The following is an 18,183-nucleotide window of genomic DNA, read 5'->3' as shown; positions in this document are numbered from 1 at the left end:
ACCTGTGTATTACTAGTTGTAGTTTTTTCTACAGTGGCGTGCGCGGTATTCTCCCGTGCGCGAGATTCCCCCGGTTTCCCCTACTTCCTTATCTATATACAGTATGGTTAATTAATTTTTAGCAAAATTTTAACAGCTTATACCGGGTGTTCATTAAGAGTGGTTTTCTCTTATATTTTATTCAGATAAAAAAACGAGAATTTGTATGTTAGCGTATGACTTAAATTAAGATTGCTTGACGTATTCAATAATTAGTTTCGGTCGCTTCCTGTTTCACCGGAAATGACCACAACTTTTGATTTTTTAGTGGTACCTTCAATATTTCTTATTACTTTAGTTGATAGAATATGGCATTCTCAAGGGCATTCTGAATAGAATGACATATCATATGTCAACTTTAGACATTTTCGCTAAAAATAGCTGTGTTGAAACCACTAGTTTTTAATCTAGGGGTTTTAGAAAAATACATTTGATAGTCTAATGTTTTTCGTGACTCTTTCTGGTCGGTTAAAAAATGCCCCAATCGTATTTTTAATCATAACTCATTTTTTTCAAATAGAACAAGGGTAGCTCGTTAGCATATTTAGAAAATGCCATTTTTTGACGAATAATTTACTACCACATACTTGGTATTTCGAGTCAAACTGTCGTTATGAACACAGCCATTGTATTCTAGATTGAAATTTAAAATTATATTTTTAAGCGAAAATGTCATAAAATTATTGACATATGATATGTAACTCTATTCAGCATGTGTTTTTTATCAAATAAATTAAAATAATACCAAGGTACACGGAGAAAACGAGTCTCGAAAATATAGTCAAAATTTCGATATTTTAGTAAAATTTACTAACAAAGGTTTTAACATTTTATATTGTAAACATTCCAAAACGTTTAGTAAAAATTAATAAAATATTGTAATTTTTACTATATTTTCGAGACTCGTTTTCTCCGTGTACCATTTAAAAATCAAAATTTGTAGTAATTTCCGGTGAAACAGGAAGTGTCCGAATATAATTGAATATGTCGAATAAATTATTTGATTTTTTTTGACTACCTAATCATATACTACTTGAAGAAGGTAGATTTTTGCAAATAACTTTTAAATGCCTATTCCAAAGAAAACGAAATTCAAGAGAAAAGTACAATTTAAACGCCGCTTCAAAAAAGTTTAATACAACTTTTGCAGAAAATTATCTGGGGAAATAATATTTGAACATCAAATTTCAAAATTTACATGGAATTTTCTATCTCCCACACGGTATACAGGATATCTCCGTAGAATTTTGTGTCGTATTTCAAAAATGACAGTTCCTTGCAAAAATCTAGTTACGCCACTGAATTATACGTGAAAACTCTATGAGAATGAGTTTTCACCTTTTCGAGAAATTGTTAGATTACCGCGATACACAAAGGGGGTAAAAATGCAACATTTTCAAATTCGCCCTGTATGTCAGGAACTAAAAGGACAAACACAATTACAAATCTTTAATTTCATAAAAAAAGTAGCACAGTGATATGAAAACCACATCTATGTATTGCTACTCATAAACGAGAAAACCTGTAAAACACATAAAAATGGGGTATTACATTTATATGTGTCTAAAGGTGCGTATTCATTATCCGAACGAACGAACGAACGAGCGAGCGAACAAATGGAATTCGGTATATTTGGCCGGTGGACCGAACGCATGCGGTCGTTCGTTTGTTCGTTCGCTCGGCCATCCGTTTCGAGTCGGTGCATCAAAGGCGTTCGCAAACGAATGGGTTAAGGCGTTTTCGTTTGGTTCTAAAATCCGGTCCCGTCCATACTACTGCTGTGCTACTACAGAACGAACGAATGAACATTCGTTCGTTCGTTCGGATAGTGAATACGCACCTTTATGTTTCTTTTTAAACACCACCAATATTATTTTCAAACAGACAAAATTCACAAATATACAAATATAAAACTAGAACACTGGATATGGATTATCCATAGCATAGAGACTGTCACTAACAGAAAAATGTCCTTCCCCCTGTATAACAACTGTATTAATAACTTAATAATTATTATTATGTAACTGTCTTTGTCAATAACGACGATATTAGATACTCGCTCGCACTAATGATCCACCTTGTATGTGCATTAAATTATTTAATAAGCTCCGCCAAAATAAAACGATAAATTTATTTAAGACAAAAATAAAAAATCTACTGATAAATTTAGAGCCATATAATAATATATAAATATATTATATAAATATAATATTACAGAATATTTTAATATGCAAGCTTAATGCGGATTTGTTAATTTGTAACATCATTTCACTTTATATTTATCTTTATATAAATTTTAATTTGAAATAAAGATTGTTTATTATTAAAGTTATTTTACAAGTCAAAGGCCACTCACAAACTCATTATAAACCATTAGAATTCTACACCATTGGTATTTCAGAAAAAAAAATAATCTCTTTAATCAAAATAAATTTACCATCAGTTATCGTACATCCTGTATACTAGATCCGTGCTTTCGACGTTGCTTCCTTGGACTGACCGCAAATAATCCAGTCCTGCAAGATTAAAAGCTGACCACTCGTCGTGTTTTTATTAGTTGTTGTCATCAGGTGGACAGGTATACCTGCGGAACTTAAAGCTTGAACAGTGTGTGCTTTAGTGTAGTACAAAATGAATATATGGTGGTCCTTATTGGGTGAGTACAGGCACTTATATATGCTTTATTCATTTGTTTAACAAAATTCATATTATGCGAAGTAATAATAAAAAAATGTTTTATAGAAAAAATTTTGAATATCTTAGACTGGGGGGGCTGCGAATAATGCACATATTTAACGCAAAATGCAATTATTATTAAGATTAATGCAAAATTATACCATATACCATAATACTATAATACTACTTTAAAATGCATCAGCAAATGATTATTAAGTGTTTGATTATCATCTAAGTCAATAACGGACAAACGCTTTTAAAATATTTTATTTTAATTAAGAATTAAGTTAGTTGGGGCTTTTACTTTTAACTTTTATACAAGAGTCAATAGAATCGTTGCGATATGCTAAATGGACTTTAATTTAAACTATAGATTGATAATTGTCTCTGACTCTTTAGAGATTGTGTCTAAAATTAATGACACAATTGTCCAAGATCCTCTGAAACAAAAAATTCAAACTCTTATTCGAATGTCCAGCGAAAAGGGAACTAAATTCACGTTTGTATTGATCCCAAGCCACAATAATATCCTTGGTAACACAATGGCAGATTAAGCTGCTAGAAGAGATACCCTTAAGACTTTCCTTACATTAGTAAATATGCTCTTAAAGAACTACTACATAAACGAACGGAAAGGGAATGGCACGATGAGTGGCACGATGGCACGGGGCCTTCGAAGCTTCGCGCAATAAAACAGGATCCGTCAACCACATCCTTAAGTTTCACCATAGACATACTAAATCTATGAGTTTCACACTATGTATTCACACTCCAATGTTCATAGACTATGATGTTGAGTTGACAGTAACCCACATTATACGGGTATGTGAATATCCTCAATATATGGTAGGAAGAAGGCCAGTTTCTGATGAAACACTGATGAAAAAAATGATAATTGTTTTGAATTTTATAAAATAAATTAATACATACACTACTAAGCTATTTATCTATTTTTAAAAACTACATACCTACTTATCTATTTTTCTAGTTGTTTGGTGTTGTTAGTTTTGAATTGTTTTTGCTTTTTTGGGTCTGTTTTGATATTTTATCACTCAATGTTTAGTTAGTTATTAGTTATCCATAACGTGTTGTCCATGACTAATAACCCTGACGAACAATACCTAGCCTAAAAAATAGACTTCAATATCAATGATATTCTAAAATACTTAAGTGTCGTAAAAAATGAATATGTGGTGGTCTTTATTGGGTGAGTCTTTGTCTCTGTGGGTATTTCTTTGTCTCAAATAAAATATCCATTCGCAATAATAATATTAATTTTCATACAGAACTGTTTGAAGAACTTGGCATGCTGCAAATAATGTACCCATATAACACAACACAATCCAATAGATATCTTGAGGATATCCACCAAGGATATAGTAAATATCTTAGGGATATCCAAAAACCAGAGGAGGATATTTATGGGATATCCAGATGGGACAAAAAATGTCATCTTCAAGACATCCCTAGGCAAGCCTTTTACGATTATTAGGGATATTTCTAGGATAATACAAGGATGATGTTGGGAGCATTATAGAATATTTTTAGGACATTATACGAGGACTGTTATTTGACAATACTTACTTCATCCTTAGTTTATAGTAAAAACGTTCGCGATTTAGTTTTATTTAGCCACATTTTGACGTTATTCATTGGATATTTTTATTAACAGCTCTAAAATATACCTACATATTACGTCAATGAATTTTGCGTCAAAATTTAGAAGTTTATTTGTATGACTTAAGAGCTTTCAATTTATACTGTACCATCGAAAAAAAAACGGCGTTCAATTGGCTTGAAAATTACGATCGATGACATTCCCCATATAATTTTACATACAAAATAACAGCAATCTTCATTTCCAAGCCACCTCTGACGCCGTTTTTTTCGATCGTATGGTATTATACCAGATTATACTACCCTTTATGGAGTCTAGCAGTTTATGTCTAGCAGCAACAGTTTACATCAAAGTTACACACAGGATACAGGTATCATTTCTAACACCACACATTCCAGAAATTCACAATTTAAACACAAAAATAGGATTTCTGTTTGAATAGATCAAACACGAAAATGAGTTTAAGGATATAGAACAAGCGCTTTTCAACAAATTTTCACTTATAATTTTGTTACAAATTTTTCATTGTGAGACCCTGAGTCGTTCGTCGTTTTTCGACATTAGTTGAGGTTAGGATAGAATTTCTGCTAGAACAAGGCTAGATGGAGTTATCATACAAGGCTAGATGGAGGTTATACTCATAGGAGTATAAGAAAAAACTAAGTCAAACTCAACCAGTTTTCTTAGTTTCAGTCATTTTTAAGCCCATCCAATATCGACAAACGACCGAATTCACCTCGAATTTCACTAAATCAAAGAACTGAATAATACACGATGCAAAAACAAACAACTGTCATCAAAAATCAAAACTAAACAAAACTAAACGTTTATTAATTTAAAACCTATAAAGATGAAGTCTATGTCAAAGATCATTTGTGACTCTGACCTAACTTTCCAAATTTTTGCCAACTAGATGATTATCGTCTACTGATCAGTAATAGCGTAATTTTTATTCCAAATATTCGTAGCAGTTCTATGTCCACGGTATATTGGGACATGGGACATCCTGTATATTAAGGATAAATCAGTCAAGAAAACATTTTATTTAATAAAGGTAATATTTAAGTTAATAATGCCAAACACATATTGATTTAAGATTTGCGATTTAAATATATTTTACTATATTCTCCACTTTCTAGAAAAAAAAAACATTACAATAAGTATAAATATCAAGATCTGTATATTGTGATAGTACAATATAGGTAATTCAGGAAAAATAATTCAGGAATTAGTTTAAGAATACTTATCAAGATGCATACTAATTAGTTTTTAGCCTTGCCTTGTGATTTTTTCTGACTAGTTCCACCAGTTTTGGTCATTGACTATTCAAAAATTATGCAAATTTTGTTTTGTTTTGACTTTATTAGAAATATAACATAGTAATTTACATAAAAAAACAGATTAAAAATTCTTTAGATTTGGAAACACAAAGTATTTTTTTTTAATTTCTATCATTTAATTTTTATTGTATCATATGCTACTCTAAATACGAAAAATGTTTATTTTTTAATTCTCCATCTATTGAAAAAATCATTTACAGGGCGTTCGAACGAAAAAAAAAATTTATATTTTAGAAAGTTTGGCGGAGAATTTTGAACATCCTCTATAATAATTTACGATTACCATATATAAATATAAAAGTAAGTACAGATGTTCTAAAGTAAAGACCTAATATATTTTTCATTTCAGGAGAGTTCTTGTATTTCTAATATTTTTTTTAAGAAAGGCTGAAAAATATATATTTTTTATTTATTGATTAATATCTCTGAAACTATCTGAAAATATATTTTAGTCATATCTTAGGATTATGTAAAGTGATCTGAAAAGAGTGAAAAGAAGCCAAAAATGCAATAATATACAGGGTGTTCCATTTAAAAAAATCATTCCGATCCACTCACACTTTTTTGAGCCACCCGATAGAAGTTAAAATATTTTCCGGAGATACATCTTAGTACATACTTAGGTATGCATACTTTAGGTTGTGCTTTAGGTGTGCACTTAAACAAAATTCCCAAGTTTTTTATTCTAAGAGCTGTAGATGCCCGACGCATTATTGCCGGCCCCTGTATATCTTAATCTTGACCACCTTTACTTTGAATTTACCTTAGAATTCAGAATATACCTAATTTTTTTTAGATATGATATGCAATATTTGACGTTCATAGCAAAGCCTATTCATAGTACAAGAATAACTGTAGTTTTCGTAAGAATTTATGAATATTTATCTAAAGGAAATTAATCAAACCACAGGCTACTGTGTAAAAATTGCCCACAGCATTTTTAGCTACCAATATCAAGTGTCATACATACCTAATGATGACTAATTGAAAAATTAGATTTTTACTATGTTTGTCGTATTTTCCATTTAGTAAATTGTTTACGTGCTTTGTAACATGCTGTTTTCTTCTACAAATAGATGCATAAATTATTTTGTTTTGTACTTCATTAAATACTAATGCATTCTTATTACATGTTAGAATACCAAATACGTTATCGAAACTCGAAACTCTACAACGTTTATGATGATTCATATTACAGATCATTAAAATCTATAATGCCTTTTGATTATATTTTATTGTAATTAAGTAACTAAAAAATCTTGACAACACAAAATACAGATAGCTACGTATCGTTAAATATTTTATTTACAATTTACAACCAGATATGTAATAGGTACTGACATCTTGTGCTGACATCTGACATTACCTACACCTACTGACTTTTAAAAACTTTAAAAGTGTCAAATTATCTACATTTCTTCCCACTTCCATTTCCCTCGCCCATTTTTCTCACTCGGTTTTTCTTATTTCTGGCCTCATTTAATTAAGCAAAATATTCTTGTAATATCTTTATTAAATACTTATCTAACATCAACAAAAATAAACAAGAAGATTAACAAGAAACAAGAAGATTAACAATAATAATTGAAGATTTTAATACATTTTTATTTGTTCAAAGTATAAAAATGCTAGACTTCTTTGGTTTAAAACCTACATTTGGCTTAAAACCTACAAGCGACGAGTTTGTAATATTTTGATATGTCAGTCTTTTCCCTTAAGCCCGCGGTTACATTGGACGCGGGTCCGTGCGTTTTTTTTAAACGTGCGAGCTCGCTCGCAAAACGGAATTTACTCGCACGACTATTTTATTTTAGTGGTTACATTAGATGCGCATTCATGGTGTCCTGTGTGTCGAGTTTATCAAAACGGACGCCATTACTTCCCACATAGCAATGACAAGCACAGAACAGATTAAAAATGAAAAGCATATTCATATCTATAGCATATACCTAGCATGTGCGTGAACTTATATCCTTATACTTATATTCTGAGCATGTTCCAGGAATAAATTGACATGTGCCACCTATATTCTTTAAAGTATATTCTTGTGCATATATTCTTATCACATACTAGGAATATTTAGCTATACACTTCAATATACTTTGCTGGATATATACAACAGCGGAATTCAGCGCCTTCTGGCCGCGGCTCTTCGAAGCTGCAACACGATTAATACGAAACAGTGTTGCCAGTTTAGTATAATTATTCTAGATTTACTACGTTTTGGATATGTTTACGTTAATTTTTGTTGATGGAACATGGGTTTTTAATTTTTTTAAATATTATCTAGTACGTTTTTATGAAACACAGTACTTTTCGTAGGTAATGATCTTGTTTAGTACGTTAGATAAAACAACTCTGGCAACGCTGTCCACCGACTCGCCGCCGTCGCACGGTGGTCTAAATGGAAAAATTACGGGGACACTCAATTTTGTTTTTGAAATAAAGGAAATAATTGTTATTTAAGTATAATGTTTTTATGTAAAATCACACTCATCAAAAATATTTTTTACATTTTTACCTTCCTATTTTATATACAGGGTGTTCAATTAGTGCGATAAAGTCCAGTATCTCGTTTGCTATTAAGAATTTCAAAATAATGCTAATACAAAAGTTATAAGTAATAATAAATTGCTTCTTGTTAAAATATTTTTAATTATACGGGGTGTGTCAGAAAAGTGTTACAGACCAAACTTTTTAAATAAAACACCCTATATATTTTTAAAGATTTCAATTCCTGGTACTTTTTCCAGCATTTTGATATAGGGGTGAATGGTTTATACTATGTGTATCAAAAGTTACAGCCATTTTTATTTTTGACGCTCTGTAACATTTACAGTACTTTATTATTTTGAAATATTATTTTGTTTTATTGCGTCAGGATATTAACAAGATGGTATTTTGTCATTTTATTTATTGAATTTACAAGTGAATATTACAACTTAAAACAATGTTGACAATGATATTGTGTTACTTGGGTGTTTTAACTGAATGTATTTACTGATCTACAAAATGTTATCTTTATCAAGGCTTCCTCTGGAGGAAATGGTCGCATCTCGTTGTTTAACCTTTCTAAATTTTTTTATTTTTGCCAACTCTTCGGGACTAGAAATCGTAGCTTTTTTGATGGCAAAAGCAACATTTCTCTTTCCTTTTCTTGTATATCCAGTCTGAGTAGCAAACGCAAGTTCAGCAGGACATATTGAGAAATCAACTCTTGTGTACGTCTTCTCTTAGTTCTAGTACTAACAGCAGTAAATTCTCTTGAGTTCTTTCGCGAAGGTGTTTTTGCATGTTGCTGAAAGGTGTTTTGTTACTTAGATTTATAAACATATTCGTTAAGCCAAATTACATGTTTCTTTAAAAAGTGTTTCTTATTTCGGTAGCACCTTTTCCAACGTAAAGCAATTTGAGTTGAAAACCATGATATTTTGTTGGTTAGGTCATCATCGTCAGCAGTAGGGATGCGTTGTATGACAACTAAAGAAGTGGCATTTCCCATCCAGCCATTTTCATTCAAAAGCTCAAATAAGTGTTTTCGACTCTCGGGCGTGAGTCTGAGAACTGTACAAAATAGAAAAAAATAAAAATTTCACAAGACTGCACCTATCAGCAGCTCAGTATATTGTTACATGATAGGCAGATATACTAGCTTTAAAATAAATTTAGTTTGACGGTGAAGAAAAGGGTCGTTTTTTTTCTGAGCCTTCCATTCTTTAAACTTTAATAAAATTGTAAATACTTCTTCGACAACTAATTATATCAATATTCGTGTTTCGAAATAAGTAACTAAACTTACCTAACAAATGAGCAGATATGTCTGAATTAAAAAAACAAACCACGATATTCTAATCTCAACACAACTACCAAAACGAACTTCAAGATACTCGAGAACAAATTCTATATAAATGAACATTTATATTTTTGTTTACTTTGTCCTCTATTTTATCGCATTCCGATCCACAAAATACAAAACTCTGATATACAAGTAACATGGGACTTTATTCTATTTATAAAATTATACATACTATCAATCTTCAGTGAAGACAAACTTGCCACCTAATGTCCCCGTAATTTTTACATTTAGACCACTGTGCGTCGCCGCCATGATACAAAGGAAAACCGCGTCCCGTGGAACCGTCCGAACTTAATTGCATTTTGTTGCTTATAAATTTACGATTGGGATTGATCTCGGGATTGATTTTTGTATTAAAATGTGTTCCTGTTGCCTGGTTTGTGTTTAACGTTATATGGATAATAGTGTTCTGTGTGTACTCAACATTTAAAAGTTAAGGAAATACAGGGGTGCTGTTTGTACTGTTGTTACATTAGTCTTGCTTGCTTAAGTGTTTTGAATTTCGAACAGGTTTAAAGTAGTCTTTAGTTCGTAGCGTCAGGTTATTAAGCCTTGTTTCATTTGTAATTTTTTAAATATTCATCAATGATTTGTAAGTATTAGGTGTTAAAGTTTGTTAGCTTCATTTTATTATTCATAGTTAGGTTAAGACGGTATAAGTATACTTTTTTAGATTGGCTGAGAATCAGGAGGAGCAGAATATATAAACATTATAATATTTAAATGCTGTTTATTTTTTCAAATAAATGTTTTTGTAAGTATATGATTTCCTATTATTTAAAATTTCCATTGGATACCTAGAAAAATGTAGTATATTTCGTTCAGCACAGGTAGACAGTTTCTTTACTCATGTATTTGGATATTTTACAGAAAGATGTCATGATGTGACGTAACTGTCTAACTGGGCTGAACGAAATTTACCTCCCTAATTTTTTAAAGTATGTTCACATATGCAATACGTAAAAAAACAAGAATATTCTCAGCATATTTTAAAATATTCCTAGAATATTCTTAAGCCAAGTGCATAGCACATGCTACTTGCGGTTATGCTGAGCACATCCCCAGAATATATAAGTGTAATTCTTAGCACATGCTCAGAACATATTTCCAATATCCTTATACCTAAAAAGTTTATTCTGAGCACCTGCTAGGTATATTATTTTGTTTGTGGGTTTGATGCTCTCTGAGGATTTAATCTTAAAATAACTAGGTACTTATAAACAGAAGAAAATGTTAGGTAAATTATTTATATGCAAGAAAAGGGAAAAAAATGAATAAGTAAAATATTTGGTGAATTAAAACAGCAACCGGTGAAATTTTTTGAATATTTTAGAGTGTTTCCAACAACATTAATATATCTAAAATAAAAATAAACCTGGTATTCAAAAATATTCAAATTTTTCGGGAATGTATTGGGCCCAGAGATATAAAAATTCGAACACTCGGACGTGCACGTATTAAAAAAACAAACAAGTTTGTTTTCATCCGACCAACGAAAATCGACGTACGTGCAGGGACGCGCAAACTCCGATGCAATATAACCGCCTGCGTAGATACCATTTGTTTGTTTTTTGCTGCGTGCACGTCCGAGAACGTACGACCAAAAAAACGCACGGACACGCATTCAATGTAACCACGGGCTAATTCTAGCATTGTCCGTATCAAGCCCCGTTCTCAGAACTGTGACTGTCGTCAGCGACACGACAAAAGAACCAATCAGATTTGTACAAAATTCAAACAGCTGTCAATTTTAAATTTAGTACAGCTCCCATTGGTCGTTTGAAGTGTCAATCAGTGTCGCTGTCGACACGACGCAGTTCTGAGAACGGGGCTTCATGCTGTACGTAGCCCAAAGAGTAGATGGCTTTTTCTGCCTTGCTATGTCGCTAAAATACCTATGCCATCAAGACTCGAAGTCTCCGAAGCAATATTCTTAGCATTTCTTTCGGCACAACATTTTTCGTATATACTTTCAATGCTATTTCATATCGCTCCCTACGTTTTTCTGGAAGTAAACTGATGGCTTCTGCTCTTTTTGCAGCTTCTGTAAGTTCTGGAGAAGTACGAATATTAAAGTAGTCGTCATTATCAGAACTTTTCGACAACTTTCTGGCTGTCTATGTTATATAAATTCGAAAAAGTGAACGAGAAATTCAAAACTGTTACTTGTTGTTTATTTTGCTGTTGGAGGTTTGCGCCATAACAACCACTGGTATACCGGTAACTAGGTATAGATATGGAAATGCCAAAACAGAAATCGACAAATTTTCGCATTCTTCTTCTTCTTCTTCTTCTTATCACGCCCTCTCCTGCCGAAGGTTGGCGATCCAAATGGCAATTGTGGCTCTGGAAACTGCAGCCCGGAAGATTTCCGCAGACGAGCGTTCAAACCATCTCCTCAAATCTTTTAGCCATGAGTTCTGGAGTCTTCCTACTGATCTTTTCCCTTACACTTTGCCCTCTATTATGAGGCGCAGTATTTCGTATCCACCACCTCTCATCACATGACCCAGGTATTGCATTTTTCTTTCCTTGATGGTGTTCAGTATCTCTTTTTGTTTCTGCATGCGCTGGAGTACTTCATTGTTGGTGATCTTTTGTACCCATGAGATTCGCAGCATCCGTCTGTATATATATATTTCGAAGGATTCTATTCTCTTCTCGGTCTGTGAATCCAGTGTCCAGCTCTCACATCCATAGAGTAACACAGAGAAGACGTAGCATCTGGCCATTCGAGTTCTGAGATCCGCACTGAGGTCTCTTCTTGTAAAAAATGATTTCATTCTCACGAAGATTTTTCTCGCTTGCTCAATTCTTGAAAATATTTCTCTTTTTGGGTCGCACTGACTATTGATGTCAGCTCCTAAATACTTTATTGAGGTCACTTGTTCGAATGTTTGTCCCTTGACACGCAGGTGTGCATTTATTGGAGTCTCAGAAAAGACCAATAGTTTGGTCTTGGAGACATTGAGATGCAGTCCAAACATCTCACTGTGGTGGACTACGGAATCTATAATGCTTTGCAGTTCTTGTATATCGTTGGCTATTATAAGCGTATCATCGGCATATCTGATATTGTTTATTGGGATTCCATTAAACTTGATTCCGCCCTGGATTCGATCCAGTGCTTCTCTAAATATAGTCTCCGAGTACAGGTTAAACAGGAGCGGAGACAAGACGCAACCCTGCCGAACACCCCGTCTGATTTGTATATCTTCCGATGTTGACTGCTTCATCTCAACTACCGCCGTTTGATACCAATAAAGTTCTGATATGAAACGTAGGTCTTGTTCGTCAACTCCGGTTGTTCTTAGAATTTTGATCATCTTCTGATGATTAACACAGTCGAACGCCTTACGATAGTCTATGAAGCATGCAAATACATTCACATTCATGTCTCTACACTTCTGTGTCATTACATTTAGGGAGAAGAGTGCTTCACGCGTTCCGAGTCCGTTTCTGAAGCCAAACTGGGTGTTGTCCATCTGATTTTCGCACTTCTTGTAGATTCGAATGTGGATGATTCTAAGAAAGGTTTTGAGGACATGGGACATAAGACTTATCATCCGATAGTCATCATATTGTGAGGCACTGGGTTTCTTTGGCAGGGTTACGAATGTTGATTTAAGCCAATCTGACGGTATTTTGCTTGAGCTATATAATTTGTTAAATAATGCTGTTACCAAATCTAGACTTCTGCTTTCGTTATCTGCAATGAGTTTAAGTATTTCAACGTTTATTTTATCGGGACCGGTACCTTTTCCGCTTTTCTGCGCTTTTATTGCATGAACAACTTCGTCTTTGGTTATTGCTGGAGCCTTTTCATTCAGTATGTGATCTATCGGTGGTGGGGAACAGGGTCTGTCATCATTAAAAAGTGTTTCGATATATTCTTTCCATCTCACAAGCTTAGCCTTTACTCGTAGAATTATCTCGTTGTTATCGTTTCTTAGGATTGTTTCTTGGTGTTTTCTGTGTCTGTTTGTAAATTCTTTCACTTTTTTATAAACATTGAAGGTGTCATACTTTGCTTGTAGTTGCTCTATTTCTTGACATTTTGTTGACATCCAGATCTCTTTCTCTTCCCGGCACTTTTTCTTAATGATCCCATTTAAACGTTTGTATTCTATCGGGTTTGCCTTCTGCTTCCGTCTGTCATCCATGAGGTCTAGTATTTCCTGTGTCATCCATTCCTGCTTTTTGTTGGTTGCCGTGAATCCAATATCTTTTTCTTGGATATTTGTTATTCTAGTTCTTAAATCATTCCATGTCTTTTCGACATCCTCTTCCCGTACAGGTACTATTTCTAGTTCTTTTTCGATCTTAGAACTGATCTCTTTCTTTTTCTCGGGGTTGTTCAATAGTGCGATGTCTATTTTCTTGATAATTAAATATTCGCATATTTAAAACTAACTAAATTTTCGCATATTTATTTTTTTTTTCAAAATAAAATACTGTTCCTATTTTTTAATTAATGATGTGGTTGTAAATAAAATAGTATACAAACCTCGGAGGAAAGTTTTCATTATGGTCTCGAGATTTAGTTAATCTCGACGCTACACAGTGCTTCGAACATATGGCTCTAGAGGACAAAAATCCAAAACTTCTCTTTTATTGGAAGCAATTTATTTAAACTAGGTTTATTTGACACAAATGATGAGTACTCTCATTGTACTAAATGATGATGTTCTTAGTCCCACGTTTATGAAAAAAAAATCTTATAAATAATAAAAATATTGGAGCTGTGTTCCATCTAAGCAAATAATAATTTATAGTATGAAAACGGTGTAAGTATTAAATAAATTCCTGTGATAAAAAAGAATTGAAATATCATTAGAACATGATTCCTACAATATAAGCCTAATATAAGATAAAAATGTTTTTCTTTAATGAAAAAGAAACATTAATGTTATATTTAATTAAAAAAAAACTTAAGATACTATAAATTTACTTTAGGACAACAAAATGCATAGATCGTAACTACTCTGACTCAGAAGAATTACTGCTGACAGAATCTTCCAAATTTATAGTATCCAAATCACAGGTAGATGAAGTATCCTCACATATAAGATATTTCTGTACATCATTTTCTAATATGTTACTTTTTCGCGTTGTTACTGTTCATTTTGTCGCTATGAGGGGTTCGGATGTTAATAGTTACCTCTTTAATAGACCATATCCATATATTATTTTTCCTTTTCTTGGGTATGAGATTATATAATAAATTGAAAGATGGGCACTTTTTTTATGCGACGTTTCGCTCCAACATAGTGGACTTTTTCAGGCACAAGTGGTGTCTCATTTGACTGGAAGGTTCATCAATATCTAATAAGAACATATTTTTTGAAATACAAATAATTTTGAGTTCTTGTCTTTATGATCAAGCCAAGTATTAGACAGATCGGCATTGCTTATCAATTTTACTCCATCTGAAAAGTATTATAAAATAAACTTCGTCGCAAGCAGACGCAGGTGAACTATACAAAAATTAAAAGTGTATGAATATGGCAACAAAAATATTCAATAAATACGATATGTTTTGATATGTTTTTTTTAAAAGCCTTTTTGAAGTATGAAAACGTAAAGTTTTTATATCCATTTAAGAATCATCTTAAAAAATAAATAAAAACTAAACAATCACGAACTTGTTTAGAAATAAATTTAAAGTACATACCTTGTTTAACAATATCCATAGTGGCTTTCAATTAAGTACGTACCGTTTAACTCCATGATATACAGAACTACTATGAATGTTATTCTTTTCACTGATGAGATAATGATCGCAAAATTTATTTTTAGTGAAAATATTTGCTAACAAAAACGCTGTTTATGAAAAATAATATACAGGATGCTTGAACATTGCTATAAGTATAAAATTATATATTCAGATATTAGTAAATTTTAACTTATTTTTCGATTTTTGTCCATGGGACGAAGCACTGTGCGCTACGCCGTATATTGACAATATCAATCTCTCGACAGTAATGAAACACTTCCCTCCTCGATATGTAATATACTATTCCAAAAAGTTTGAATTATTATTTTGTATTTATAACAATCAAAAAAACTCCTTTCTCCAATTTGTTTTTTGGTGTAATTTGTTCAAATCTAGAATATACAAGGTGTCCCAATATTCCGTGGACATTGTACTTGAACATTACGAATTTTTGGAATCAAAATAAGTTCATTCAACACAATTTATTAAATGTTAAAAGAACAGTTAAAACATATTTTAAGTAGTAAGTAGAAAAAATGTATTTCAAAGAATATAATATTTACTGTTTTTTGCAGGATATTTTATTGGATTCATATGCATACAAGAAGTGACCTCAAAAGTACACCCCCTAACCATTTCTGATAGTCGACATCAAAGAGGATTGGTAAAGTCCAGAATAAAGAGGCAGTTTAGATTTAGCGGCAATTCAGAAGAACAAGGTAAAAATATCGAATAGAATTTATTTATTGATTACAATAAATTATCTCTATTTAGATTTGTATACGGGGTCTCAAAAAATAGTGTATCAACTTTTGTGGATGATTCTACAGATAAAAATAAAACAAAAAGCTCCTATAAACATATATATGCTCTCTAACGCTAAACTAAATAAAACTAATATACCGGGTGGCTCACCCCCTATAACTTTTTTATTTTTTCAGATAAAACAATGATATTTGGTATGTTAGTATATGACATAAATTGGGATTGATTGACGTATTCAATTGTTTTCGGTCACTTCCGGTTTCGCCGGAAATTATATCCGGTTTTTTATCATATCCGAATTATTATCCGGTGAAACCGGAAGTGACCGAAAACAATTGAATACGTCAATCAATCCCAATTTATGTCATATGCTAACATACTAAATCTCGTTGTTTTATCTGAAAAAATAAAAAAGTTATAGGGGGTGAGCCACTTTTGAGACGCACCCGGTATTTTGTTTATTTTTAACAACATTGGTAAACTGTTTTTCCTGAAATTGGGTACTCTTACACACATTTTGCGAATGACGATTAAATTACACACCAAAGCGAATGACGACTGTGTAAAATTTCGTAACAGCCCTGAAAGGGTACTTTCCATTAAAATACAGAGTACTCTACTAGTGGTACTTCTTTTGCCCTTATAGATAGAGTAATTTCAACAAATAATATAAAAAGCTAGAATTTTTTTACATGAAAAAGGTGCTCTTCGTTTAGTTCGAAAAGGTGAATGGTTTTCAACAAGTTTTCAAGATATTTGCGTTTAAAGATTACGATTCGTCGATTTTAATATTAGTGAAATTATAAAATGTTAAGAAATTTTAAATAAATTAATCTCCTGATTTCACTAATGCTAAAATCTATTTTTTATTTAATAAATAGTTAACAAATTAAATTATGTCATTTTTTTGGATAACATCTGTCGTAATCTTTTATGACTATTGGACAGACTTTACAGTATTAAATGGGCATAGTTAATAAAGTATGATCGAAAAAAAAATGGCGTCCAGTTGGCTGACGCCGTTTTTCTCGATTATGCGGTTCTAGCTCTAGCTCTCCGAAACTACTGAATTCAAATGCAAATTAACAAAATTTTTAAGTAGGTTTCTGCCCAACGACTTATGAGTGATTTCGATAGATGACTAGATGACCATCTAGAAACTGATAGATAATTTAATTTACTTGTGAATGTTAATGATGCAGACATCAACTGTCACTGTCGGATATACTCTCATTGAACAGACTTTAGTTAGGTCCATCCTGGGACCTGGGATACACTGTATTATTCTATTCTTTTAGTTAATATACAAGACAGGATTTATTTCAATGACGACAGCAATTTCAACAGTTTTGAAGAACGGCAATTTCCAAGACAAAACAATAATTTTCAGAACCCTTTTGGAGGATTCCGTGGTCAGTCCCAAAATGGAAATTTTCAAAATAATTTGAATAATTTTGGATTTCAATCGCAAAATGACAATTTCCAGAATAATTTTAACAATTTCGGATTTCAGTCATCCACATCAAGACCACAAGGTAAATTACGTTATTACAAACTAAAATAGTTTATTATTTCTATTGATTAGTGTCATATTAATCATATACCTATTTATTTCAGGTTTTACTACTGTACCAATTCCTGGAATGGGTACCACAATGTCTGCCTGTGAATCAAGATGCTTAACTACATCCCAGTACAACCCAGTTTGTGGAGATAATAATATAACTTATAGCAATATAGAGAGATACAAATGCGCGGTAAAATGTGGTAAAAGTATGTAATTTTAAAATGCATTTAATATAATTTTTGAATTATTTCATATTTTAGATGTTAAAATAGCTGCCAATAGAGCTTGCTCGCCATTTGGTAAATAAGGAAGACTGAAGAAAACAATTTGCCATGTTATAATTCAAAAGTGATTTTAGTATATAAAGTTATATAAATTATTGTTTTGTACTTTTTAATAAATGTATCAAAAACTACTTTATAGTTCCACTTGGTTCCACTGCCTAAGTGCCTACTCATTAGATTGCAGTCGATTTACCTTCATTTACCTGGAACTCACTATCTAGATATTTTATGTTACGTAACAAGTCGGATTCTGAGCTCCATCCAAGCCCCATGTATACCATATACGTTATTTATTATTTAATTGATAAATAATAAATACTAT

The 18,183-nt window shown here is 32.2% G+C and overlaps 1 protein-coding gene across 1 annotated transcript; it reads left to right on the top strand.

Moving 5' to 3' along the window:
* Window positions 1-2,521: 2,521 nt before the first annotated feature.
* On the top strand, window positions 2,522-18,024 carry LOC115890646. Its single transcript, XM_030910945.1, has 5 exons — window positions 2,522-2,695; window positions 15,821-15,964; window positions 17,309-17,545; window positions 17,628-17,783; window positions 17,838-18,024. Exons 1-5 carry the CDS (start codon window positions 2,671-2,673, stop codon window positions 17,882-17,884), a joined length of 609 nt encoding a protein of 202 aa, XP_030766805.1. The 5' UTR covers window positions 2,522-2,670; the 3' UTR covers window positions 17,885-18,024.
* Window positions 18,025-18,183: the final 159 nt, after the last annotated feature.

This window comes from Sitophilus oryzae, unplaced genomic scaffold (assembly GCF_002938485.1).
Source record: "Sitophilus oryzae breed Bouriz unplaced genomic scaffold, Soryzae_2.0 scaffold_907_pilon_pilon, whole genome shotgun sequence".
Classification (NCBI taxonomy): Eukaryota; Metazoa; Arthropoda; class Insecta; order Coleoptera; family Curculionidae; genus Sitophilus; species Sitophilus oryzae.
The sequence above is the reverse complement of the archived record's forward strand: the minus strand, read 5'-3'. Positions and strand labels throughout refer to the sequence as shown.